Source organism: Salvelinus alpinus, chromosome 24 (genome assembly GCF_045679555.1).
Source record: "Salvelinus alpinus chromosome 24, SLU_Salpinus.1, whole genome shotgun sequence".
NCBI classification, from domain to species: domain Eukaryota; kingdom Metazoa; phylum Chordata; class Actinopteri; order Salmoniformes; family Salmonidae; genus Salvelinus; species Salvelinus alpinus.
The window spans coordinates 11,795,053-11,822,547 of record NC_092109.1 but is presented as its reverse complement, the minus strand read 5'-3'; the positions used below and the strand labels follow the sequence as shown (position 1 = coordinate 11,822,547).

The following is a 27,495-nucleotide window of genomic DNA, read 5'->3' as shown; positions in this document are numbered from 1 at the left end:
CTGCACCGAAAAAAAAGTATATATATATATATATACTTTGTTATGACAACAAATGATTGCTTGACAGGGGATGCAACTGTTACTAATTGTGTTATTATTTATAACACATTAACAAAGGGTTCTATTAACAGAGGTTTGATTAAATGAAATAGGGATTTGTACGTTGACCTTTTTTCCTAATTCTGCGTCACCACGTCTACTGCGTGTCCCACGTGCAGATGTTTACGCTCCTCGTGCAGAACTACGTCATAGTAACTCGCAGTTGGAAGAAAAACGTTGGAAAGAGGGAAAGATGCGACATCAAAACAACAACAAATTGTCGAACCGAACAAAGGGACAGTTCCTGGACAATATCTCCCGGTTGTCTTTAGACTAACAACATATCAGACACAGTAAAAACAGTATTTCCGAAGGGGGGTTTTGTTCAGAAAACCCCCCCCCCGAATTTCACTGCACGCATCTCTCTGGCGTTTACTGCTTGTAAACAGATCCTCCTCTCTTGACGTCGATGGGAACCGTGGCTCTGCATTGATTGTCTGTAACGTTAGTCGCACAAAGGGAGCCAGCCAACGCATGTAGCAGACAGGTGAGCGAGGCAGGTGGAGCGATGACAAGCCTGGCAACTAACAATAATAATTCGACTTTTACGGCTTTCGTGGCTGTTTTGTTCATATGGATGTAACGTTAGTCGAGCAATTTAACGGGCATATCTTCTTCAACTTGACGTTTGATTTGATGAAATTCTGCGTAACGTTCAGAGGGTAGCTAATCAACTCTCCAGGCTTCTAAACAAAGCGAGCCACGGTTGTTTTTTTGTAATCTTCTCGATTAGCTAGTCTTTTTAGCCTCAACGACGAACTGTGATAAGGGGTACCGGTATTCGTTTGTGAGCTCTTTAGCTCCGTTTTTACTGGCTGGATGAGATGTCATTCATGATGGAGGATTCTGTGGAGTCGGACTGGGTGGCCGTTCGACCAAATGTTTTCGACGAAAAGGAAAGACACAAATTCGTTTTTATCGTCGCTTGGAACGAGATCGAGGGAAAGTTCGCCATAACCTGCCACAATAGAACAGTACAGAAACGGTCTGCGTTTCGGGATTCGCTCTTGGAAGACGTCGAATGCGACCTCGCATCCCCCGCCACTCTAGCGCCGGAGGCAGACAAACGCAAAACTCCACTAAAAAGTCCCACCAAAAGAAAAGATGACAACTCCGCATTGATTAAAGTTCGATCTAATGTCAAACCGAAAGGGAAAAGTCCGACAAAGAGCCCCATTCGAGAGAATACAGCCGTGGTGGGTGCCTCGTCAATGCCAGCCGAGAGTGTTATCAAAACACTTACGTTAGGGTCATGGGACATCGTGCCCTCTAAGATGACCGACATCGAGGTCTTGGAACCAGCGGATGTCTCTGGGTTGCCTCGCTCCTCGGACGATGGCGACGGAGAGGAGTCGGATAGCAGCCGAGAGGGCTTCAGCTGGGCAGGTCTGTTCGCCTTCCAGGACGTGCGGGCAGCCCACGTCCAGCTCTGCGCTGTCAACTCGGACCTGGAGCCCTGTCTGCCCCCTTTCCCCGAGGAGCAGTCAGGCATGTGGACGGTGCTATTTGGGGCCCCTGAGGTGTCTCAACGGGAGACGGACGCTCTGTGTTACCAACTACAAGTGTACCTGGGCCATGCTCTGGACACATGCGGCTGGAAGATTCTTGCCCAGGTGCTATTTACAGAGAGTGATGACACAGAAGAGTACTATGAGAGTTTGAGTGAGCTGAGACAGAAAGGATATGAGGAGGCTCTCCAGCGGGCCAAGAAACGTCTCCAAGAGGTAAATTTAACTACACACCAATCTCTCAGCACCCATGTGTTTATGGGGAATGGCTAGTCTCCAGACAAAAATAACATTGCAAGAGTAGCTACATTAATCTTCTACTGCTCAGCATGATAAACACTGAACCAGAATCTGGTTTCACAGGAGACGTAGAATATGGCGATTCTTCTTTAAGCCCAGGAAGAAGCCATTCAACTTGCCATTAACCAGCTTTTCAAGCTTAATAATGTCAAAATAAGTTTGGTACTTATTAAAAAATAGACTTTCATATAAGTGTATGAACGTCATATCAATTTCTTGTTTCTCCCGCACTACACGGAATGCAATAATATTTCATGTAAGTATACCATATAGCGTATGTTTTTACAGGGATTGTATATTTCTAGATAGGCTTTATTTTGTGTATTTTAATTCCAATGCTAGTATGGCAGGAGGTGCAGAAGAGGTGGATTTGGTGCATGCGCACTTGGTCAAAAACAATACTTATATTATTTTCTAACAAAGCATTTTTTCGGTTGCATGTAACTTTTTATTTAAACCTTTTTTGGAAGCACATACAGCTTGACACGCTGCTGAATGGCAAGTTGAACGGCTGCTTTCTGGGCTTAAAGGAGAATCGCCATGTTCAGCGTCTCCTGTAAACCCAGATTATGGTTCAGATAAACACTAGAAAATTGTTGACATTCAATTTAAAAGCAAGATAATTTATTTGAATCCATCATACCACCAGCAGACATTCTGAGTCTCACAATGAAGAATAGTTATTGTTCCACATGTAGGAAAATGTCTGGAGAAATTCCTGACACACTTTACTGTTATTATTTTGTTAATCTGGCATTACTGTACAAGGAACATGTTGATCACTTTGTTTCCCAGTCAAGCTTAAATGCACATGCAGGCCTGTACTTTGAACACACACACAAACACACACATTGTTTCCATTGGCTGATGAGGTCCAAAGTGCATGTCAGGGGCACTTGACCATGGTCTCTCCCTCTCCTCCCTCTCTTTCTCCACCTTTCCCTTTGTTTTTCTGTAAGCCTCAGAGCAACCATCTGTTGCTCTACACGCCACAGTCCCAGGCCTGTAATATGATCTGGCCCCTGCCATGACACTCCAGTTGGCTGTTTAGGGGAGGGGAGTTCATTGTTACTGTTGGATAATGGGGTAGGGAATCCTCCACACTAGAGTCATGGAGTTTCAGCAAATGTGGTTTGAGAGTGAGAATTTGAATGATAACACCAAAAAGTTCCAAACGAGGGACCAAAGAAAGGACAATCAACATTATAGTAACAAAAGCCAGCTCTTATAGGGCTGGATGGGTGAACCTCCTTTAGGGCAGGTCCTACTATCACCCTGTCTGTGTAAGTGCCAGGGGGGAAGGGTGGAAACTGTAAAAACTAACTGTGCCTCCCTCTATCTATATATATCTATCTCTCTCCCTTTATCTCTCCATCCCCTTTTCTTTGTCTTCTCATCTCTCTGTCATTGTTTGATTGTTTGAGTCAGGGACCACAGAACAGCTGGGCAGGCTAGGACAGGGCTAAGTCAGGTCATAACTAACTAACTAACAGGGATAAGAGTATATAAGAATCAATGTTATTCATAAAAACAAGCAGGCTATTGCCTTGGCTTACTCTCACACTCGGCTCTGGTTTATGAGGACTAGGTTGTTTACAGTAGGCTACATCACAGCCATCCTGTCCCGTTACAGGGTAATAAACAAATGATTCTCTTGTAATAGCTCTTTGTCTAAACCTGGACTGAATTGTGTTATATGAAGAGTAGTGATGGGGGGGATCTATACAGTTACATATCAGGATATGATTTTTTTAACCATATATGCCTATCATAACGTATCATTTTGACAAGATATTGCAAGATAATTTTTTTGCGCTAGTTGAATGTACCTGCACCAAATTCCATACTTTTTTCTTCATAGCTTGTTCTCCATCTTCTTTTTTAATAGGGAGCCAATTAGTTTTCAGCACTTTTATTTCCATGACTGATAAACTTGTTTTCCCATGCTCTCTCTTGTCCCTTTGCAGCAGACCAAAACAATCACAGTATCAAATCTCATTCCATATATCATGAGAATCGCAATACGTATGGAATTGACACCTAAGTATTAGTGATGCACCGATATGACATTTTTGGCCAATACCGATATCCAATATTTTTTAAATATATATTTTTTTAGCAGCCTTTTAAGCATTCTAGTACAGTTAAATAGTTAACACACAGACATGGACGCAGCGGTCTAAGGCACTGCATCTCAGTGCAAGAGGCCAATTTTTCTACAGTCCCTGGTTCGAATCCAGGCTCTATCACATCCAGCCGTGATTGGGAGTCCCATAGGGCGGCGCACAATTGGCCCAGCGTCGTCCGGGTCTGGCTGGGTAGACCGTCTATGTAAATAAGAATTTGTTCTTAATTGACTTGCCTAGTTAAGTAAAGGTTACACACACACCACACTGACCAAAACGTTATTTTGTTGGCATTTATGTATGTCCCCATTACCAGTAAAACATAATCAAAACCTATTTCTTTCACTTACTTGCTGTTTCGTTGTTCATTTGTTTGTTTCATTCTCAACCAGGATTTCTATGGAATGCCGCTTGGGTCTTTGCGTGTCCAAAAATATACTATTTAACACTATTTGACGTGTCAAATAAGTTTGTTGACCAATCAGGACCTGAATATGACTGCACGTCACATAATTTAACGCGTTCATAATTTTTTTTGCCTAGTATAAGAATAAGGAAAATGACTGCAGTTTCTACTGGTCATTGTTTTCAGGCTAGGTTGTATTGGTGCTAGGTAGGTACCAAGCTAAAGCTAGCTACCCCAGAAGTTGCGGTCTAACAAATGATGCTTTATTACCAAGGCGGTATTATAAACACATAGTTTGTGGCCGGTGTTTGCTTGTTTGCTGACTTTTTTGTACAGCTTTGACAGTGCTACTGTATCTTTTTTGACACGCAAAGACCCAAACGGCATTCCATAGTATGCATGTCGTGAAGCTAATAGCAGTAATGCTATTACTGTGTAACTCCGGTAGGGCAGCATCGGAAAAATAGCACTTGGTAGTGTTAACCGATGCTCGACCAGTCGACGAAAGCCAACATCACCCATGACAAAGAACGGCTGATTGTCAAGGGCAATGAATTCATTTATCTTGGCTTTAATGGATTTCGCCTTTGAGTTGTCTCGCTGACATTTTGTTACTCTTTCAAATGACTGCTTGACTTGTTGACTGCTCGATCCACACAGCAGATGTGGTTGGCTAGTTTAGGAATGCTACGTGGCGTCATTACCGTCATGTACCGTCGTTATATAGGTATGCACGTCAGCTTTGACATCGGTTTTGCACATCGGGCGTTAGCTAGACATCCGATATGTTCACCGATATGTCGTGCATCCCTACTAAGTATCGTGAGAATATTGTATCGTGAGGTCCCTGGCAATTCCCAGCCTTTTATTTGATGGAGAAACTTGGATAAGAATGATGGCAGGATGAGGATAAAAATTAGGGATGTAAATCGGTTAGCCATCAAATACATTTTTAATGCTTATCAGTCTATAGGTTAATTTGCATCATTTTGTGGAATTAAATTGGCGCGTGTGTATTTTTGTTAGTCGTCATGCGTTTTATTTATCACACTCGCACAGGATACAGACCCTAGTTTGAAGAGCGGAATAGCCTACCACCTGACAGTGCGAAAGTAGCTCCTCAAAAAGCCTGTAGGCTACTGGAGTGAAGCCCAGTCATTGCGCAACAAATAACAATTCTAAATGAAATCGCGTGTTAAAAACTTTGGTGGCCACGATTTAAAAAGTAGCTATTTTTATTTCTCAATCTCAACTCGTAAAGCGCTCCACCCATTTGCCATTCGGTTGCATAGGCTATAGCCGGCCTACCATTGACTATCAGCGCGTCACCCACCACTTTGCAACGTGAGCTTGAGGCAGTATAATTGTTTGAAACCTGAACGGTTTACTTCACTTCAAATAATGAGGCATGTCTTACCTTGCTTCCAAGTAGCCTGGCCAAAATCCAACCATAGAAATGTGGAGGCAGTTATTTTATAAAGACTTCCTCATGCCATTTCTTTCCTGTTCTATTGGTTTTCATATCAACTTTCTTTCATTGTCCAGATGCCAAAGGCACAATCCTAGTCATATTAGAAACCCATCATAGTAGTTGCTATTAGAGACCTCCTCTTTCTAAGTTTCTAACAGATGTTCAACTCTGTCAGATATGGAACTGCTCACATTAGGTGTGCAGTTTAGAGCTGTGTTTTCCTGCAAATAAAGTTATTTTGGGCCTAACCTTTTCACCCGCCTTCCCGCCTTCCAATTGTTAGGCTGGAAACATAAGCATCTCGTCATTATATATACAAATCTCTGATAGTGTTTTCTGTTGGCGAAGTCATTTTACCGGTTAATGAGGTTCAGTTAGTTGGTAGCAAAATTGACGGAAATGTGCATCCTTATAGCAATCGAGTCTATTACTGGAGACATTGTGTGATTCCCTGTTGCTGTGGTGACCTGGTTTGACTCCGTAAGGTGTTACTTCCTCAGAGAGATGGGGAGAGGGAGACACACTGTGTTTTCATATTGTAGGTACTGGCAGGTGTGTGTGGAGGTTGCTGAAAGTGACCTCACATCCTCCGCCACAAACATAATAAAAGTGAGCGTAATCGTGTGTGCCTGTGCTCGCGCATGTTTAGTTTTTTTTGCGGGGGATTCCGTGGTTTGATTTTGCTTGAGCTGTAGGGAGTGGTTCGTGGCCCAAGAGAATGCACTACACCACACCTAATAATAATTCACGACAGGCCAGACAGACATCTCACAGAGTAGGACAAAGAGAACTCCTCTCTGAATACAGTGCAGTAAAAGAGGAGGAAACAGAGAGGGAGAGGAGGCCATTGTATATTAGTAGTGTGGGTTGGTGGTGAAGGCCAAGGACAGAGAGGAGTAAGAGAGCAGCAACTCAATGGACACACAATAGCTTCCTCTGACTGAGGCTGTGGGCTATGATGAGAACGTCACAGCTGATTGAGCTCCGACCTCTGTCAGTCATTGGGTGATGATGTCATTGAGGGAAGACAGTCACTGACTGTGCAGGCCTCCATGCTGATAGTGAGAAGGCCATATGACCAGCTGGGATACGAGTCAGAGAATCACTGGGTTAACTCACTGTGTCCTTATCTCAACCTCTGCCCTGCCTGTCTGCCTGCCTGCACTATGTAAAATGATTCAGTTGTGGGATGCACTGCTTGAGAAGAGAGAGCAGCACTGTGCTAAGGATTTATGGAATAGATTGGAATAGAATGAATAGAGCAATAGTCTTGTTCAATGTCCACACACAATGTGGAAACTTGCCTTTGGCTTCATACACTTTGATCCAGATATTTGCCTAAGCATAACCATCAAAACATCAATAGCACTTGTCAAAAATAACATGGGACTTCAAAAGTAGGCTTCACCATGGAAAATTCAAAGAATGATTTATAGTCTATTAGTTTGTTACCATGAACATTATTACCAGAGGTTATCTGTTCCGAATTAAAAAAAAAAATCTACTTTTTCTGGGATTTGAAGTTTGATCCGAGTTTTGAGTCAGAGTAACATTAGTTTGTCATAGAAAGGGTTTACAGTAAGATGGACACTCCCAGTCTGTAAAAGTCATCGAGACTCCTGTAATTACGGCAAACCTCCCTCGCTCCCAGTCCTACACACCCCACTGAGTCTGAGAAGTTTTTACATCTGCACAGCCCAAGATACAGCTTCGATAGCTATCCTAAGCCTTTTCAGACCTTGTCTGTGGAGTGTTCTTGACGTGAGTGGCGTGCCTGTAGAGGGACAGCTCTGGTGGGTTGCTATGGGTTTTAGCCCTGTCGAGTCAGAGCGAATCTGTCCTATATTTCTAAAGGTATTTAATAGGGGTGTAATAGTACACGAATTCGTACCGAACCGTTCGGTACAGGGACCTCGTTTGGGCCAAAATGCATACATTAAAAAATATATATATTTACAAAATAAAAACACTAGGCTTATAGGTTATGCGTACGCTGTGTTGTATGCCTTGAGTATATCTGAGCTGGGAAAAAAACACATTTTGGGCTATTCCGTTAAAACAACTAAAGACTATGCACTAGTGTTGCACAGTATACCGAAACTTCTGAATAACTCACTTGAATAATGCTACACGGCATGTAGAAATGTTGAAAATGTTTATTATTGTTCTCAAAACAATGTCCATACAGGCTAGAACACATTACAATGCAAGAAGATACCGGTAGCTTCCAGCTTGGTAGGCTAACTATCCTTGCTAGCGCGCAGCTGAAGCTAGCATCAATTCACTATCCCTAGTACTTTGTTTGTGATAATGCAAAATATGCTGATTTCAAAGCTAATTGCCACCAAAACTTTATTAATTCACATAATCGTTCTCTCTCACATCTCTTCCAAAGATGGTCTATTGCCTTAGCAAACTGCCCCCCTCTTTCCTCGTGAATGACATCATTGCTGTTTAAAGAGAAAGTGTGCACTTGAAGAAATAAGCTACTTCTATGCATATGTTGTTGATCAGTACAATAAAATACACAGCACCTTTGGCAGCTATTAATTACAGCATCGAGTCTCCATAGGTATGACGCTACAAGCTTGGAACACCTATATTTGGGGAGTTTATCCCATTCTTCTCTGCAGATCTTCTCAAGCTCTGTCAGGTTGGATGGGGAGAGTTGCTGCACAGATATTTTCAAGTCTCTCCAGAGTTTTATCGGGTTTAAGTCCGGGCTCTGCCTGGGCCATTCAAAGACATTCAGAGACTTGTCAAAATGTGAATGAACCCTGAACATGGCTGCCATAGAATGAAAACTACCATAAAATATGTAAAAATAGGCATCTAGTTGGCACTTTGTGGTTTTTGCACTCAACTGTGTGAAGTTGGAGCTGAGCCAATCAGAGGACTTGGGCGAGAAGAAAAAATCTCTAGCGCTCCTCTCTTGCCCGCCCTCCATAGTCGTAGTACTATCAAAAATTGTGGATAAATGAATAATTTCTTGATCTGTCCTCTTGAACAAGGATATGGATAATATACATCTAGCTGGGTTTTCTATGCATCGTCAAGAACGTACAGCACCGTCAGGTAAGGTTAGGGGGGAGGGATGTGTCTCTTTGTTAACAACAGCTGGTGCGCAATCTCTAATGTTAAGGAAGTCTCTATATTTTGCTCGCCTGAGTCAGAATACCTAAAGATAAGCTACAGACCACACTATTTACCGAGAGAGTTTTCATCTATATTTTTCATAGCTGTCTAGTTATCACCACAAACCGGTGCTGCCACTTAGACCGCACTCAACGACCTGTACAGGGCCATAAGCAAAAAAGAAAATGCACATCCAGAGGCAGCGCTCCTAGTGGCCAGTGATTTTAATACAGGGAAGCTGAAATCCAGCATGTCACCTGTGCAACCAGAGGCGACAACTCTAGACCACCTTTACTCCACACACAGAAACGCATACAAAGCTCTCCCCCGCCCTCCCTTTGGGCAAATCTGACCATAACTGTATCCTCCTGATTCCTGCTTACAAGCAAAAACTCAAACAGGAGGTACCAGTGACTCTTTTAATACGGAAGTGGTCCGATAAAGGTGGAATATATTCCGGGATTCCTCCGATAACATTGAGGAGTTTACCAAATCAGTCACCTGCTTCAGTAACAAGTGCATCGACGACTTTGTTCCCCCAGTGATCGTATGTACATATCCCAACCATAAGTCATGGATTACAGGCAACATTCACACTGAGCTAAAGGCTAGAGCTGCCCCTTTTAAGGAGCGGGACACTAATCCGGACACTTATAAAAAATCACGCTACAACCTCCTACAAGCCATGAAAACAGGCAAAGCATCAATACAGGACAAAGATTGCCCAGTGACGCAAGCCTAACAGATGAGCTAAATAACTTCTATGCTTGGTTTGAGGCTAGCAACACTGAACCATGCACGAAAGCACCAGCTGTTCTCGACGGCTGTGTGATCTCGCTCTCAGCAGCTAATGTAAGACCTTAAGCAGGTTAACATTCACAAGGCTGCGGGGCCAGACGGATTACTAGGACTCGTACTCAGAGCATGCGTTGACCAGCTGGCAAGTGTCTTCACTGACATTTTCAACCTCTCCCTAACCCAGTCTGTAATATCTACATGTTTCAAGCAGACCACCATAGTTCCTGTGCCCAAGAATGCCAAGGTAACAAGTCTATATGACTATCGCCTTGTAGCACTAACATCTGTAGCCATGAAAGGCTTGTCATGGCTCACATCAACACCATCATCCCAGACACACTGGACCCACTACAATTCGCATACCGCCCCAACAGACCAACAGATGATGCTATCTCTATTGCACTCCACTGCCAATCCAACCTAGGTAAGAGGAACACCTATGTGAGAATGATGCTCATTGACTATATCTCCATGTTCAACACCATAGTGCCCTCCTTGCTCATCACTGAGCTCAGGACCCTGGGAATGAACACCCCCACTCTGCAACTGGATCCTGACGGGCCGTCTGCATGTGGTGAGGGTAAGCAAAAACACATCCGCCACGCTGACCCTCAACACGGGGGCCCCTCAGGGGTGCATGATCAGTCCCCTCCGGTACTCCCTGTTCACCCACGACTGCATGGCCACGCATGACTCCAACACCTTCACTAAGTTTGCTGATGACACAACGGTGGTAGGCCTGATCATCGATGACGATGAGACAGCCTATAGGGAGGAGATTAGTGACAACAACCGTTCCCTCAATGTCAGCAAGACAAAGGAGCTGATCGTGGACTACAGGAAACGGACGACCAAGCAAGCCCCCATCCACATTGACGGCACTGTAGTGGAGCGGTTAAAGAGCTTCAAGTTCCTCTGTGTCCGCATCACTGGGGAATTAACTTGGTCCACACACACCAACACAGTCGTAAAAAACGCATGACAACGTCTCTTCCCCCTCAGGAGGCTGACAACATCAGATCCTCAAAAAGTTCTAGAGCATCTTGACTGACTGCATCACCGCTTGGCATCCGACCGCAAGACACTACAGACTACATCAATGGGGCAGAGCTCCCTGCCATCCAGGACCTCTTTACCAGGCGGTGTCAGAGGAAGCCTGGAAAATTGTTAAAGATCCCAGCCAGCCAAGCCATTCACTCTGCTACCTCACGGAAATGTCACCGGAGCGCTAAGTCTGGGACCGAAAGGCTCCTGAATAGCTTCTACCCCCAAGCCATAGACTGCTGAATAGTTCATCAAATGGCTACCCAGAGTATTTGCATTAACCCTTTTTTGCATGAACTCTCTTGCACTGACTTTATGCACACTCACTGGACTCTACCCACATACTCACACATAAACTCAGCAAAAAAAGAAATGTCCCTTTGTCAGGACCCTGTCTTTCAAAGATAATTCGTAAAAATCAAAATAATTTCACAGATCTTTATTGTAAAGTGTTTAAACACTGTTTCCCATGCTTGTTCAATGAACCATAAACAATTAATGAACATGCATCTGTGCAACGGTTGTTAAGACACTAACAGCTTACAGGCAATTAAGGTCACAGACAACTTAGGACACTGAAGAGGCCTTTCTACTGACTCTGAAAAACTCCAAAAGAAAGATGCACAGGGTTCCTGCTTATATGCGTGAACGTGCCTTAGGCATGCTGCAAGGAGGCATGAGGACTGCAGATGTGGCCAGGGCAATAAATTGCAATGTCCGTTCTGTGAAACGCCTAAGACGGCGCTACAGGGAGACAGGACGGACAACTGATCGTCCTCGCAGTGGCAGACCATGTGTAACAACACCTGCACAGGATCGGTACATCCGAACATCACACCTGCGGGACAGGTACGGGATGGCAACAACAACTGCCCAAGTTACACCAGGAACGCACAATCCCTCCATCAGTGCTCAGACTTTCCGCAATAGGCTGAGAGAGGCTGGACTGAGGGCTTTTAGGCCTGTTGTAAGGCAGGTCCTCACCAGACATCACCAGCAACAACGTCGCCTATGGGTACAAACTCACCGTCGCTGGACTAGACAGGACTGGCAAAAAGTGCTCTTCACTGACGAGTCCTGGTTTTGTCTCACCAGGGGTGATGGTCAGATTCGCGTTAATGGTCGAAGGAATGAGCGTTACACCGAGGCTTGTACTCTGGAGCGGGATCAATTTGGAGGTGGAGGGCCTGTCATGGTCTAGGGCGGTGTGTCACAGCATCATCGGACTGATCTTGTTGTCATTGCAGGCAATCTCAACACTGTGCGTTACAGGAAAGACATCCTCCTCCCTCATGTGGTACCCTTCCTGCAGGCTCATCCTGACATGACCCTCCAGCATGACAATGCCACCAGCCATACTGCTCATTCTGTACGTGATTTCCTGCAAGACAGGAATGTCAGTGTTCTGCCATGGCCAGCAAAGAGCCCGGATCTCAATCCCATTGAGCACCTCTGGGACCTGTTGGATCGGAGGGCTAGGGCCAGGGCCATTCCCCCAGAAATATCCGGGAACTTGCAGGTGCCTTGGGGGAAGAGTGGAGTAACATCTCACAGCAAGAACTGGCAAATCTGGTGCAGTCCATGAGGAGGAGATGCACTGCACTACTTAATGCAGCTGGTGGCCACACCAGATACTGACTGTTGCTTTTGATATTGACCCCCCTTTGTTCAGGGACACATTATTCCATTTCTATTAGTCACATGTCTGTGGAACTTGTTAAGTTTATGTCTCAGTTGTTGAATCTTGTTATGTTCAGAGGTCGACCGATGTATGATTTTTCAACGCCGATACCGATTATTGGAGGACCCAAAAAAACGATACCGATTAATCGGCCGATTTAAAAAAAAAATATATATATATATAATAATAAAAAATAATAAAAAAAAATAAATGTACTTGTAATAATGACAATTACAACAATACTGAATGAACACTTATTTTAACTTAATATAATACATCAATAAAATCAATGTAGCCTCAAATAAATAATGAAATGTGTTCAATTTGGTTTAAATAATGCAAAAACAAAGTGTTGGAGAAGAAAGTAAAAGTGCAATATGTGCCATGTAAGAAAGCTAACGTTTAAGTTCCTTGCTCAGAACATGAGAACATATGAAAGCTGGTGGTTCCTTTTAACATGAGTCTTCAATATTCCCAGGTAAGAAGTTTTAGGTTGTAGTTATTATAGGAATTATAGGACTATTTCTCTCTCTACGATTTGTATTTCATATACCTTTGACTATTGGATGTTCTTATAGGGACTTTAGTATTGCCAGTGTAACAGTATAGCTTCCATCCCTCTCCTCGCCGCTACCTGGGCTCGAACCAGGAACACATCGACAACAGCCACCCTCGAAGCAGCGTTACCCATGCAGAGCAAGGGGAACAACTACTCCAAGTCTCAGAGCGAGTGACATTTGAAACGCTATTAGCGCGCACCCCGCTAACTAGCTAGCCATTTCACATCGGTTACACCAGCCTAATTTCGGGAGTTGATAGGCTTGAATACATAAACAGCAGAGCTGCTGGCAAAAAGCACGAAAGTGCTGTTTGAATGAATTCTTACGAGCCTGCTGGTGCCCACCATCGCTCAGTCAGACTGCTCTATCAAATCATAGACTTAATTATAACATAATAACACACAGAAATACGAGCCTTAGGTCATTAATATGGTTGAATCCGGAAACTATCATCTCGAAAACAAAACATTTATTCTTTCAGTGAAATACGGAACTGTTCCGTATTTTATCTAACGGGTGGCATCCATCAGTCTAAATATTCCTGTTACATTGCACAACCTTCAATGTTATGTCATAATTACGTAAAATTCTGGAGCCAGGCGGCCCAAACTGTTGCATATACCCTGACTCTGCGTGCAATGAACGCAAAAGAAGTGACACAATTTCACCTGGTTAATATTGCCTGCTAACCTGGATTTCTTTTAGCTAAATATGCAGGTTTAAAAATATATACTTCTGTGTATTGATTTTAAGAAAGGCATTGATGTTTATGGTTAGGTACACGTTGGAGCAACGGCAGTCCTTTTTCGCGAATGCGCACCGCATCGATTATATGCAACGCAGGACACACTAGATAAACTAGTAATATCATCAACCATGTGTAGTTATTATGATTGATAGATTGTTTTTTATAAGATAAGTTTAATGCTAGCTAGCAACTTACCTTGGCTTCTTACTGCATTCGCGTAACAGGCGGGCTCCTCGTGAGGCAGGTGGTTAGAGCGTTGGACTAGTTAACTGTAAGGTTGCAAGATTGAATCCCTGAGCTGACAAGGTAAAAATCTGTCGTTCTGCCCCTGAACAAGGCAGTTAACCCACCGTTCCTAGGCCGTCATTGAAAATAAGAATGTGTTCTTAACTGACTTGCCTAGTTAAATAAAGGTATAAAAATAATAAAAATCGGCGTCCAAAATTACCGATTTCCAATTGTTATGAAAACTTGAAATCGGCCCTAATTAATCGGCCATTCCAATTAATCGGTCGACCTCTAACACACACACACACACACACTTTTACACTTCACATGCGCTTCTGCTACTCTGTTTATTTTCCGTCCTGATTGCCTAGTCACTTTTACCCCTACTTACATGTACATATTACCTCAGCTGCATCGTACCCCTGCACATTGATTCGGTACCGGTACTTCTTGCATATAGTCTTGTTATTATTATCTATTGTGCTACTATTTTTACTCTGCATTGTTGGGAAATGGCTTGTATGTAAGCATTTCAAGGTAAGGTCTACACCTTTTGTATTCGGCGCATATGACATTGATTTTGATTGCTTGATCTAGCTCTGCCAACAGTAGGCTTCTAATGATGTGAGGATAGTCAGTTCACCAATGACAACAAGGCATGTTGAATGAATGGCAGTCTAGTAGCCAGACCTAACATGATGGATTGTCAGTGTGGAGATCTGAAACACGCTCATATAGGCCTAGTTCAATTGTTTTGTGTAGCCGCAGCTAACGTGTACTATAGCCTAGCCTGCCTGTTAAGTGCTGTTTTGCTGCTAGCTTCTCTCTACATGTGATTTCTCTTCACACTTTAGTTAGCTTACATGCTATTTAGATAGTAATCCAGTTTAGAACAATATTCAAGCAGGATACATACAGTGGGGAGAACAAGTATTTGATACACTGCCGATTTTGCAGGTTTTCCTACTTACAAAGCATGTAGAGGTCTGTAATTTTTATCATAGGTACACTTCAACTGTGAGAGACGGAATCTAAAACAAAAATCCAGAAAATCACATTGTATGATTTTTAAGTAATTAATTTGCATTTTATTGCATGACATAAGTATTTGATACATCAGAAAACCAGAACTTAATATTTGCTACAGAAACCTTTGTTTGCAATTACAGAGATCATACGTTTCCTGTAGTTCTTGACCAGGTTTGCACACACTGCAGCAGGGATTTTGGCCCAATCCTCCATACAGACCTTCTCCAGATCCTTCAGGTTTCGGGGCTGTCGCTAGGCAATACGGACTTTCAGCTCCCTCCAAAGATTTTCTATTGGGTTCAGGTCTGGAGACTGGCTAGGCCACTCCAGGACCTTGAGATGCTTCTTACGGAGCCACTCCTTAGTTGCCCTGGCTGTGTGTTTCGGGTCGTTGTCATGCTGGAAGACCCAGCCACGACCCATCTTCAATGCTCTTACTGAGGGAAGGAGGTGGTTGGCCAAGATCTCGCGATACATGGCCCCATCCATCCTCCCCTCAATACGGTGCAGTCGTCCTGTCCCCTTTGCAGAAAAGCATCCCCAAAGAATGATGTTTCCACCTCCATGCTTCACGGTTGGGATGGTGTTCTTGGGGTTGTACTCATCCTTCTTCTTCCTCCAAACATGGCGAGTGGAGTTTAGACCAAAAAGCTCTATTTTTGTCTCATCAGACCACATGACCTTCTCCCATTCCTCCTCTGGATCATCCAGATGGTCCTTGGCAAACTTCAGATGGGCCTGGATATGCGCTGGCTTGAGCAGGGGGACCTTGCGTGCGCTGCAGGATTTTAATCCATGGCGGCGTAGTGTGTTACTAATGGTTTTCTTTGAGACTGTGGTCCCAGCTCTCTTCAGGTCATTGACCAGGTCCTGCCGTGTAGTTCTGGGCTGATCCCTCACCTTCCTCATGATCATTGATGCCCCACGAGGTGAGATCTTGCATGGAGCCCCAGACCGAGGGTGATTGACCGTCATCTTGAACTTCTTCCATTTTCTAATAATTGCGCCAACAGTTGTTGCCTTCTCACCAAGCTGCTTGCCTATTGTCCTGTAGCCCATCCCAGCCTTGTGCAGGCTGATCCCTCACCTTCCTCATGATCATTGATGCCCCACGAGGTGAGATCTTGCATGGAGCCCCAGACCGAGGGTGATTGACCGTCATCTTGAACTTCTTCCATTTTCTAATAATTGCGCCAACAGTTGTTGCCTTCTCACCAAGCTGCTTGCCTATTGTCCTGTAGCCCATCCCAGCCTTGTGCAGGTCTACCATTTTATCCCTGATGTCCTTACACAGCTCTCTGGTCTTGGCCATTGTGGAGAGGTTGGAGTCTGTTTGATTGAGTGTGTGGACAGGTGTCTTTTATACAGGTAACGAGTTCAAACAGGTGCAGTTAATACAGGTAATGAGTGGAGAACAGGAGGGCTTCTTAAAGAAAAACTAACAGGTCTGTGAGAGCCGGAATTTTTACTGGTTGGTAGGTGATCAAATACTTACGTCATGCAATAAAATGCAAATTAATTACTTAAAAATCATACAATTGTGATTTTCTGGATTTTTGTTTTAGATTCCGTCTCTCACAGATGAAGTGTACCTATGATAAAAACTACAGACCTCTACATGCTTTGTAAGTAGGAAAACCTGCAAAATCGGCAGTGTATCAAATACTTGTTCTCCCCACTGTATGTTTTCTATGTATTGTGTTGGTCAAGTATTGTATTGTTCACTATGAAACATTAGTTAGACTCTGTTGTGCATTTATATTGCCTTTTAGTCTGAGCTGCTCCAGTAATTTCATTTTTCTGTATTGTTACAGTTTTACACCGTTTCAACTATAAAACTTGAGGTTTATGGAAAGCCTATCCCTGACTGGTTCAGTTCTTCATTGGAGTTTGGCTGGCTGTCAAATGATGGTTGCGTACACCTTAAGGAGGACAGTACAACAGTCTATAACCTACTATTCCTACTGAGACCGTTTTCTGCCAACGTCATTATCAGACAAAAAAAAGTGTATTTGCCTATGATTTGAGCAGTGTAGGTGTCGCACGCGCCGTTGTGGGGTCCGCAGGGCCTGGGGTGCTGCCGCCGTGCTGAAGTGGTACTCCTAAAAGTTCTTCAAGGTTGGCAGGTCTGTGTCCACTGTGTATTGTTAATGGGGAGTTAACATGGCTGCCATAGAATGTTGAAGTGTCATGTAAATTTATCATAATGCAGAAACCACATTGGCCCGATTCTCTGAGTGCGCATGGCTCTGCTTGCTGATGTGTTTTGCTATTTGCTGCCAGACCCATATCTATATTTTACGGTGTCCACAATCTTTGCCCAGAGTGGATGAAAACGCATTTTGGCGATTTAAATTGAACTTATGTTATAAAATACATTTTACCAAGACAAATATGATTATTCATGTTCTTAATTGTTCAGTGAGTGCAATCTGGGAGCTGTAATTGCATAGGACCCATAGCTTTCCATTGTAAGAGCATGGGATCTCCCCAAAAAATTCTGGTTTTCTTTGGATTTTGTCCTACCATATCAATTGTGTTATAGTCTCATACATTATTTTTACATTTTTACAAACTTCAAAGTGTTCTATCCAATGGTACCAATTATATGCATATCCTGGCTTCTGGGCCTGAGTAACAGGCAGTTTACTTTGGGCACGTCAGTCATGCGGAAATTCTGAAAAAAGGACCCTAGCCCTAACAAGTTTTAAGGACAACAAAGCGAAGGTATTGAAGTGGCCATCACAAAGCCCTGATCTCAATCCTATAGAACATTTGTGGGCAGAACTGAAAAAGCATGTGCGAGCAAGGACGCCTACAAACCTGACTCGGTTACACCAGCGCTGTCAGGAGGAATGGTCCAAAATTCACCCAACTTATAGTAGGCTTGTGGAAGGTACCCGAAACGTTTGACCCAAGTTAAACAATTTAAAGGCAATGCTACCAAATACTAATTGACCCACTGGGAATGTGATGAAAGAAATAAAAGCTGAAATAAATTATTCTCTACTATTATTCTGACATTTCACATTCTTAAAATAAAGTGGTGATCCTAACTGACCTAAAACAGGGAATTTTTATGAGGATTAAATGTCAGGAATTGTGAAAAACTGAGATGAAATTTACTTGGCTAAGGTTTATGTAAACTTCCGACTTCAACTGTATAAAGTGCTTTCATTTCTAAATGGCAAATCGGATGGAAAATACCCTAAAATATGATGTTACATTCTATACTGTCACCTCAGATGAAACATTTGATCTGAAATCCAAAATGCTAGAGTATAGAGCCAAATATAACATTTTAGCATCACTGTCCAAATACATACGTAGAGGAGTGTACACCCATATACAGCTAGTGAAATGATGAGTACAATACAGTGTATGTTAAAGTTACACACACACACACACACACAGCTTTGTGGAAGGTGTTGCAGCCTTGTTCCCTTACGACTGATTTTGTAATGGCGGACTCATTTTATGTAACTCATAAATAGCTGACATCTTAACTCGATAGGGAGGTGTTCTTTGAAAGAAAGGACTGGTGTTTCCCATCATAGGAAAGGTGTTTCCTGCCTGCCAGGCCTACTGGCATTACACTATAGCAAGACGAGGCAGATTTCACACGGACAGACTGAAAGAGTTCGGTTTGATAATAGGCCTAGAACGGATATCCGAGCCCCCAGCCAATCAATGCTGTATGTCGAGAAGAGATAGCCAATCCCTGTGATGATTATGTTAGCGCTGACCTGAGATCAAGTAACACAGACACACACACACACACACACACACAAACATGGTCGGGAGTGCTCCCAGGGCTGTAATTACACTCAGCCGCCTCCTGCCTTAATCACACCTGGGTCAGAGGTCACAGGAAATGATGTCACTCACCAGACAACATTTTCCATTCTTGCCCCGAAGGTTGCATTGTTCCCACTGTGACAGGATTTGGTCATTTGTGCCTATGGGCAACTTGTACCTTCCTACTAAATCAGCTCTGCTGCTACGGTAGCTCCCTCCCTCTCAGCCAGCCCACTCTTACAGTAGCTAAGGTGTTTCTCTGGAGCTCTCAGCAGCTGCAGGGGTAGACAGTCAGCTAGGGCAGGGCTGGCCTGTCTGTGGTTACCATGGAGATGCCTGGCCAAGGTAAACAGTAGGAGCAGTGTTGGAGCTGAATCGAACAGTGTCTGTCTCTAGCCTCTGGTCCCTAGAGTGGACTTGTGTCTCTCTGTGTGTGCGTGTGGCTATGGAAAGCCTGGCTAGGGTTAACAAATAAGAGCCTCTATTCATCGGATCTACAGCTCCTCCACTGTTTTCAATCCACACCAGGCAGAGCAGAAGAGTACTGCTAAGGCTATTCACTGCTTAGATAGGCTGGTTATACATTTACACATACAATGTTATCCCTGGGAGAACTTAGGGAGAGTTGTAGTGTATGAATTGAAGCGAGTGGTTCCTAGGCTAGTACATGATTCATTTGGTGGTTGTGAGGTGTGGACAATGGTTACTTTGATAGTGTTATCAGGGAAACAATGCTATAGTTGTGTGGACTCCTGGACATACAGTATGTTCTGTATCAGCAGCAGTTGCTGGTTTTCTCTCTCTAATTGATATTGAATGGATTTTTATGATATGGCCACACACCTACACACTAGGGGTGTAACGGTCCGCGTATTCTCACTGAACCGTTCAGTACGGGGAACTCGGTTCGGTCTGCACTGAACCTGAATAAAATATCTGACAATTAAAAACGCTAGGGCTATAGGCTATGCCTACGCTACATTGTATGCCTCGAGTAAAGCTGAGCGGGCTTTTTTTCCCTTCAGGCTATGCTCACGTTCTAATCTTAATGGGCTCATTTCAAACTGTCTTTTTGTGAGTCGCAGCCGGGAACTAGTTCTGTACGATGGCGAGTGATGGGATTGTAAACCAGGAGGATTCTCCACCATTGGAGATTAAAACAGTTTGGGACCATTTAGGCTTCCCTGTAGATTACAACGACAATGGACAGAGAGAGTACGTCTCCACTGGTCAATGAGAATAGCCTACGCAGCTGCCAACACCTCAAACACGTTGACATATTTCCGCCGACATCACACCAGTATTCTTACTACCGGAGCAAGATGGAAACGCAAAAAAACAACAACACAACACCGTCTCCCATCTGCATTCAAGCAGCCCCTAGCAGCTGATTCTGACCGGGCCCAAGAAATTACAGGAGCGATACATACGTATGTTTATAGCTGTGGAAATGCGCCCATTCTTGATGGTTGAGCAGAATAGGGGGTTGTAGCACCACATTATGCCCTCTCGCACCCATTTCAGTAAACAGTTAGTACCTGCTCTATATACGGTGAACAGAAAAAATAAACGCAACAATTTCAAAGATATTACTGAGTTAGTTCTAATAAGGAAATCAGTCAATTGAAGTAAATTCATTAGCCATAATCTATGGATTTCACATGACTGGGAATACAGATATGCATCGGTTTGTCACAGATGCCTTAAAACAAAAGGTAGGGGCGTTGATCAGAAAACCAGTCAGTGTCTGGTGTGAACACCATTTGCCTCATGCAGTGCGACACATCTCCTTCGCATAGAGTTGATCAGGCTGTTGATTGTGGCCTGTGGAATGTTGTCCCACTCCTCTTCAATGGCTGTGCGAAGTTGCTAGATATTGGCGGGAACTGGAACACACTGTGGTACACGTCGATCCAGGGCATCCCAAACATGCTCAATGGGTGACATGCTCAATGGGTGAGTATGTAGGCCATGGAATAACTGGGACATTTTCAGCTTCTGGGAAATGTGTATAGATCCTTGCGACATGGGGCCATGCATTATCATGCTGAAACATGAGGTGATGGCGCCGGATGAATGGCACGACAATGGACCTGAGGATCTCGTCACGGTATCTCTGTGCATTCAAATCACCATAGATAAAATGCAATTGTGTTCATTGTCCGTAGCTTATGCCTGTCCATACCATAACCTCACCGCCACCATGGGGCACTCTGTTTACAACATTGACATCAGAAAACCTCTCGTCTACACGGCGCAATACACGCTGTCTGCCATCTGCCCGGTACAGTTGAAACTGGGATTAATCTGTGAAGAGCACACTTCTTCAGCGTGCCAGTGGCCATCGAAGGTGAGCATTTGCTCACTGAGGTCAGTTACGACGCAGAACTGCAGTCAGGTCAAGATCCTAGACGACGAGCACGCAGATGAGTTTCCCTGAGACAGTTTCTGTAGAAATTCTTCAGTTGTGCAAACCCACAGTTTCATCAGCTATCTGGGTGGCTGGTCTCAGACGATCCCGCAGGTGAAGAAGCCCGATGTGGAGGGCCTGGGCTGGCGTGGTTACACGTGGTTTGCGGTTGTGAGGCTGGTTGATCACACTGCCAAATTCTGTAAAACAACGTTGGAGGTGGCTTATGGTAGAGAAATTAACTTTAAATTCTCTGACAGCAGCTCTGGTGGATATTCCTGCAGTCAGCATGGCAATTGCACACTCCCTCAACTTGAGACATCTGTGGCATTGTGTTGTGTGACAAAACTGCACATTTCAGTGGCCTTTTATTTCCCCCGCACAAGGTGCACCTGTGTAATTAATGATCATGCTGTTTAATCAGTTTCTTGATATGCCACATCTGTCAGGTGGATGGATATCTTGGCAAAGGAGAAATGCTCACTAACAGGGATGTAAACAAATGTGTGCACAAAATTTGAGAGAAATATTAAGCTTTTTGTGCATATGGAACATTTCTGGGATCTTTTATTTCAGCTCATGAAACATGGGACCAACACTTTACATGTTGCGTTTATATTTTTATTCAGTATATTTTGAAGCGCTACAGACACGCTCCTTTATTAGAGACACAGAAGTGCACATATTTTTCTCTTTGTAAGAAAACATTATAGCATAGGCCTATAAATGTCTGAGCCCTGTTTATATATGGATTTCACAGGCATTTTCCACTTGATTTTAGTGTTGTTGTTAATGAGTAATCGTGTGTTTTCATTGAAGAAAATCCAAAGTGTTAATCCTGATGGTGCTCTCACCAGGCATTATATGACTAATGATCATATATGGAGTCAGGAATACCAACACTTAGGATTTTCTTAAAGAAGCCAAAATGAACTACAGTAACTGTTGGCATTTCATTTTCCACACACACACACACACACACACACACACACACACACACACACACACACACACACACACACACACACACACACACACACACTTACACACACACACATACACTTACACATGCTCACACACATAATCATGCTTATGCACTGACTGCACAAATACTCTATCCTTTTCATTTTACTAGTACTGTAACATTTGGTAAATACGTATTGTAATTTTTTTCTCCAGCTGTTGAAAGAGCTCTTTGTTGAGGCAGCCATTATGAAATGGTCTGGAGTCTGGACTGAGACTTGGGCCACCACACACACACTCTGATCCAGTCACTCCTGTGAATCAACGCTGCTACTAGTCTCAACAATATTAGCTATTCCTGAACGTTATTAGCACCTCTCCTATAGCACCTTATTCAGAAGCACAGAAGAAACACAAGTTCTTCAAACCATGTTCCCCATTTTCCTATTTTCTTTCTTTGGTACAGGCCTAGCCGTCTAGGCCTACCCGAATCCTCCTAACCCTGTCTTGATGCTGTAACTTTTTAAAATATTTTAGTTGCTTTGATGTTTTTCTGAATTGCTAAATGATCTTGTTTTCTGTAGCTGCTGGAGAGGCACCGGGCCATGGAGAGTATGGTGGAGCTGCTGCAGGTCTATCCAGAGGAGGACGAGGCCTACGGAGAGTTACTGGAGGCTACAACACAACTCTACCACTACCTACTGCAGCCCTTCAGAGACATGAGAGAGCTGGCCATGCTGCGCAAACAGCAGATCAAGGTAACAAATCCAATCCAATTGTATTTGTCACATGCGCCGAATACGACAGGTGTAGGTAGACCTTACCGTGAAATGCTTACTTACAAGCCCTTAACTAACAATGCAGTTCAAGAAATAAAGTTGATAAAATATTGACTCAATAAACTAAAGTAAAAAAAAATCTAATCAATGAAAAAGGAACAGAATAAATGTACATAACAATAAGGAGGCTGTATACAGGTCAATGTGCGGGGGTACAGGTTAGTTCAGGTCATTTGTAAAGTGACTATGCATAGATAGTAAACAGCAAGTAGCAGCAGTATAAAAACAAGGGGGGGGGGGCTCTATGTAAATAGTCTGGGTGGCCATTTGATTAGTTGTTCAGCAGTTTTATGGCTTGGAGGTAGAAGCACTGTATACACACACACACTGTACACACACATGGGCACACACACACTGTACACACACACACAGAGACACATTAGCTGTCTCTGACTGGCAGTCTGGGCTAAGGTCAATGTTAGCGTAGCAGTGGGCCTAAAGCCCTTTGACAGACAGCAGCATACACTAATACCCAGTATTTCTTAAGTCCTATCTAATGACATTAGGGTTAGCTCCTGGTGGGTAACTGGACTAGACGGCAGAGATAGCGGGAGTGCAATGAATGTGGAAGTGCAATAAATGACAGGTGAGTTTTAAGTTGTTCCCTCTCTAATGGCTAAGCTGATTCTAGAGCTATGGTGAAGGCTAACCTCTTCCCACAATATGATGGGCAGTCGTGTGTGTATGGGGGTTGGGGGGGTAGAGGATCAGATCAGCTAGAGAGGCTTTCCCCCCTTCAGTCCGCCTGCCTCCCTGCCCAGAGCAGCTTAACCTACAGTATTAGTACAGCAGTTTGTACTCAGCCTCTAAACCAGACCAGCCTGGAATACTGCAGTCTCAGCAGACGCCTCTCCTCTCACTCTCCCCTCTCTCCTTCCCTTCTCGTTCACCCTCTGTTGTGTTAGTGAGGGTGTTGTGTGTTATTTCAGTCATCTCTTGTGAGGGTCCAGTCTGTAGCTCGTAGTCATGGCGTTGGGGGTGATTTCCCACTATTTGCCTTTTCCCCACACCACATTCCTCACCCAGCATGGATGTCTGTGGTGCTGCGTTGGTCACACACACACACACACACACACACACACACACACACACACACACACACACACACACACACACACACACACACACACACACACACACAGATTATGTTTGTGTTATTTCAGTCATCTCTCGTGAGGGTACAGTCTGTAGCTCGTATTCATGGCGTTGGGGGTGATTTTTCCCCTGTTTGCCTTTTCCCCACACCACGTTCCTCACCCATCATGGCTGTCTGTAGTGCTGCGCTGGACACCACACACACACACACACACACACACACACACACACACACACACACACACACACACACACACACACACACACACACACACACACACACACATAGATGACTGTGTGTGAGGGGAGTTTCTTCAGAACACAATGCAGCATTATGAGCTTCGGATAGGACCTGGTTCCCGGTAGATACAGATCTAGGATCAGTTTACCTTTCGAAATCTTAACACAAACCATTAGGGGGGAAACGATGAACTGATCTTGAATCGGCATCTAGGGCGTCTTAATCCTACTCTCATCATTGCTCGCTGTGTCTGGGCTCACTTATTAAGCTTTCCAACACTGTGAAACATGAAGGAGAGATCTAGTCTCTGGGCTCGTTTGATAATCCTGCCAGTATGGTCAAAGCTGCTCCACTGATCTGCTCTCCTCTAGTATGCCTGCCAGATGTCCAGAACCTGGAGCAATGATATGGCTCAGTAATCCTGCCTGCCTACTGGGTTGCAGCAGACTCTGAACACCGGAGACAGCGCTTAGTGGGCTTGCTGGTAGTCTTTTGTTAATTAAACCCCCTACAATATGAATTCAAATATCTTTGTTTGCTCACGTTGTTTGGAGGAGGAGCTAGAGTACTGTACATTCTATCCACCATATAAATCCTGAATTGTTTAATTATTTAATAGTGATGGGGGGGAAAAGTTGTTAGTTACATATCGCAATATTATTATTAAATGTTTTTGCTAGGTAGCGTTAGCTAATGCTAGTCGACTGTACCTGCGGCAAAACTTCATCCTCTAGCTTGTTCTCTATCTTTTTAAATAGTGAGCCATGTTTTCAGCACTTCTATTGCCATTGCTGATCAAAACTAATTTTCTCATGCTCTCTCTTGTCTCTCTGCAGCAGACATGGAGAGAACAATATGTTTGAAACATGAAATCGCAATATCGAATCGCAATACATAGAATCGTAAAAATCACATGTCGTATCAGCACCTAAGTATCGTGATATCGTATCATGAAGCCCCTGGCAATTCCCAGTCCTATTACTTCATGTCTGTGGTTTCCACACGCTAGTTCTTATTTGTGACGACAACAGCAAAATGTTCCCTAAGCTTTGCTATATGGTGAGCTAAGTAGATCGATCAGTCTAGGATAGTTGGTCAGTAGGTCTATTTGAGGCTATAATGGTGATTCAGCCCAACCACCTGTTGCCCTGAGGGGAAACCAACTGCTGGAAACAAAGCTGTATGCAAATTAACACAAATATCAGACGGGCCAGTCAGTTGGTTGGTCGTTTGGATGTTGGTTGTTGCTTGGTTTCTCATAAACTGATGAGTCAGTAGAACAGCCCTACATTATACAGCTGGGAGGGGGAGTGTGTCACTGAGAAAAGGGTGAGGGAGAGGAGAAAGGGGAAATATAGGGTATTTGCATGTGCTCTGCATTGTCCTTGATGTTCAAGTGTGTAAATGTTGCGAGTAAGGTGAGGCGAGAATTGTCACGTGGACAGATGAGGGTAGGCTAGGTAGTCTTTCAATAGACTACTATCAGTGCCCCAAAGGAGATGAGAGCCACCTACCTGATACAGTTATAGCCTCCTCTTACCTCCTGGGAGTGTGAAGACACACACACACACTGCACTGATGCCAATTGTCCTAGGACCTAGTGGAAGGTGTAAATGAATCCTGTCACCTCTTTGAAGGGAGGAGCTGACAATGGGTTAAGCTATACAGTGCATTCAGAAGGTATTCAGACCTCTTAACTTTTCCACATTTTGTTACGTTTCAGCCTTATTCTAGAAAGGATGAAATAAAACAGAATACTTTCCGAATGCACCGTTATTTAGCTGGTTGTACGAGTAGACGGGAGATATACCCTTATGATGAGAAGTTGGGAACAGTATCCATTTCACATGGTTCTTTTCTTTCTGGAACCTTCTGAACTAGAGATGTGAAGACTGTAGGCTTGGGCGGAATGCCATATGCCGGGGTATTTGGAAATAGCCACGGATGGTTTTTCTATACCGTTGAAACTATTTCTTTTGAAGTTTTTCAGTACGTTTCTTGACTTGTAAATACCTGCAGTCAACTTGTCCAATTTGTTAGGAGATGAAGCAAATTGCGTTCTTCATTTCACGTGTCACATTATTTTACATTATGAAGCTTACCGTAGTTCCCCAGAACAGTTGAGCCAGTCACGTGTTTGCTTGTAAATAGCACAACGGGGGAAAGCGGGAGCAGGTGAGTTCAACTGTGTGTTGACAGGGGTTGCGTTTTATGTGTTTTTTTTTCTCCATCAATAGAGTGATCAGGGTCGTGCAACTCTAGTTTTCCTTCACAGAAAATACATTCGTGCAACACATTCGTCAGAAAATAGCTACATTTTCATCGGATGACAACGGAAGTTCAAAACGATTTGGCTGGCAGCCACACAAGTAAATGAGCTTACAATGAAAATCAAGGAATTTTTTACTCCTAATGTTTTGCAAAAAATTATTCTGCCCGTTCATGAATTCTCATCCGAGTGAAGTGCAACTGAACCCAGCAAATATTACAATAAGATGCTTTTAGATCTGCATTTACAAAACCCAGCGAGATAAAAAAAAAAAAAAAAAACTGCGTGAAGAACGCAGAATTCTGCATTAACGCGACCCCCAAGTTTAACTTGCTAAGTGACTGAAAGACGGGGCATCATATAGTGTTAGCTTTCTGCGATGTTTGAGAAATCTGTACAGCTGACACTGCCATCTTGATGTCCTTTTTCACCTCGCTTTTCTCGGCCCATCTGCTCCTCCCCCTCTCTTCTCCGAGCAGAGCAGGCAGGCCTGTTGCCCTAGCGACTCCAGGCTCCACACAGACACAGCGTGTACACATGCTTCTCCAGAGCCAGTACTGTTCTTCCTTCAGACTAGCATGCGTCAAAACTTTGTTCATTTGCACCATGTCTCTCGTTCACATTCACTTGTAAATGTCCAAACTCACAAAATATTACATTCGGTAGCTCCTACCTATATATGTATAGCTTTATGAGCTGGATTGCCTGTCTTTGCAATTCATTTATTTTGATTTGTGCTCGTTAGCA

The 27,495-nt window shown here is 43.7% G+C and overlaps 1 protein-coding gene across 2 annotated transcripts in view; it reads left to right on the top strand.

The window, feature by feature from the left end:
* Positions 1–227: 227 nt before the first annotated feature.
* Positions 228–27,495, top strand: part of LOC139552148 (junction-mediating and -regulatory protein-like) — a 46,082-nt gene continuing 18,814 nt past the window's right edge. Inside the window, exons 1-2 of one of the 2 annotated variants that reach the window (XM_071363585.1) lie at positions 228–1,823; positions 22,889–23,062. In XM_071363585.1, the coding sequence (XP_071219686.1) occupies positions 924–1,823; positions 22,889–23,062 (1,074 nt within the window). In that variant the 5' untranslated portion in view covers positions 228–923. The remainder of the gene's footprint in view (positions 1,824–22,888; positions 23,063–27,495) is intronic. The other variant, XM_071363586.1, reaches the window with a different exon arrangement.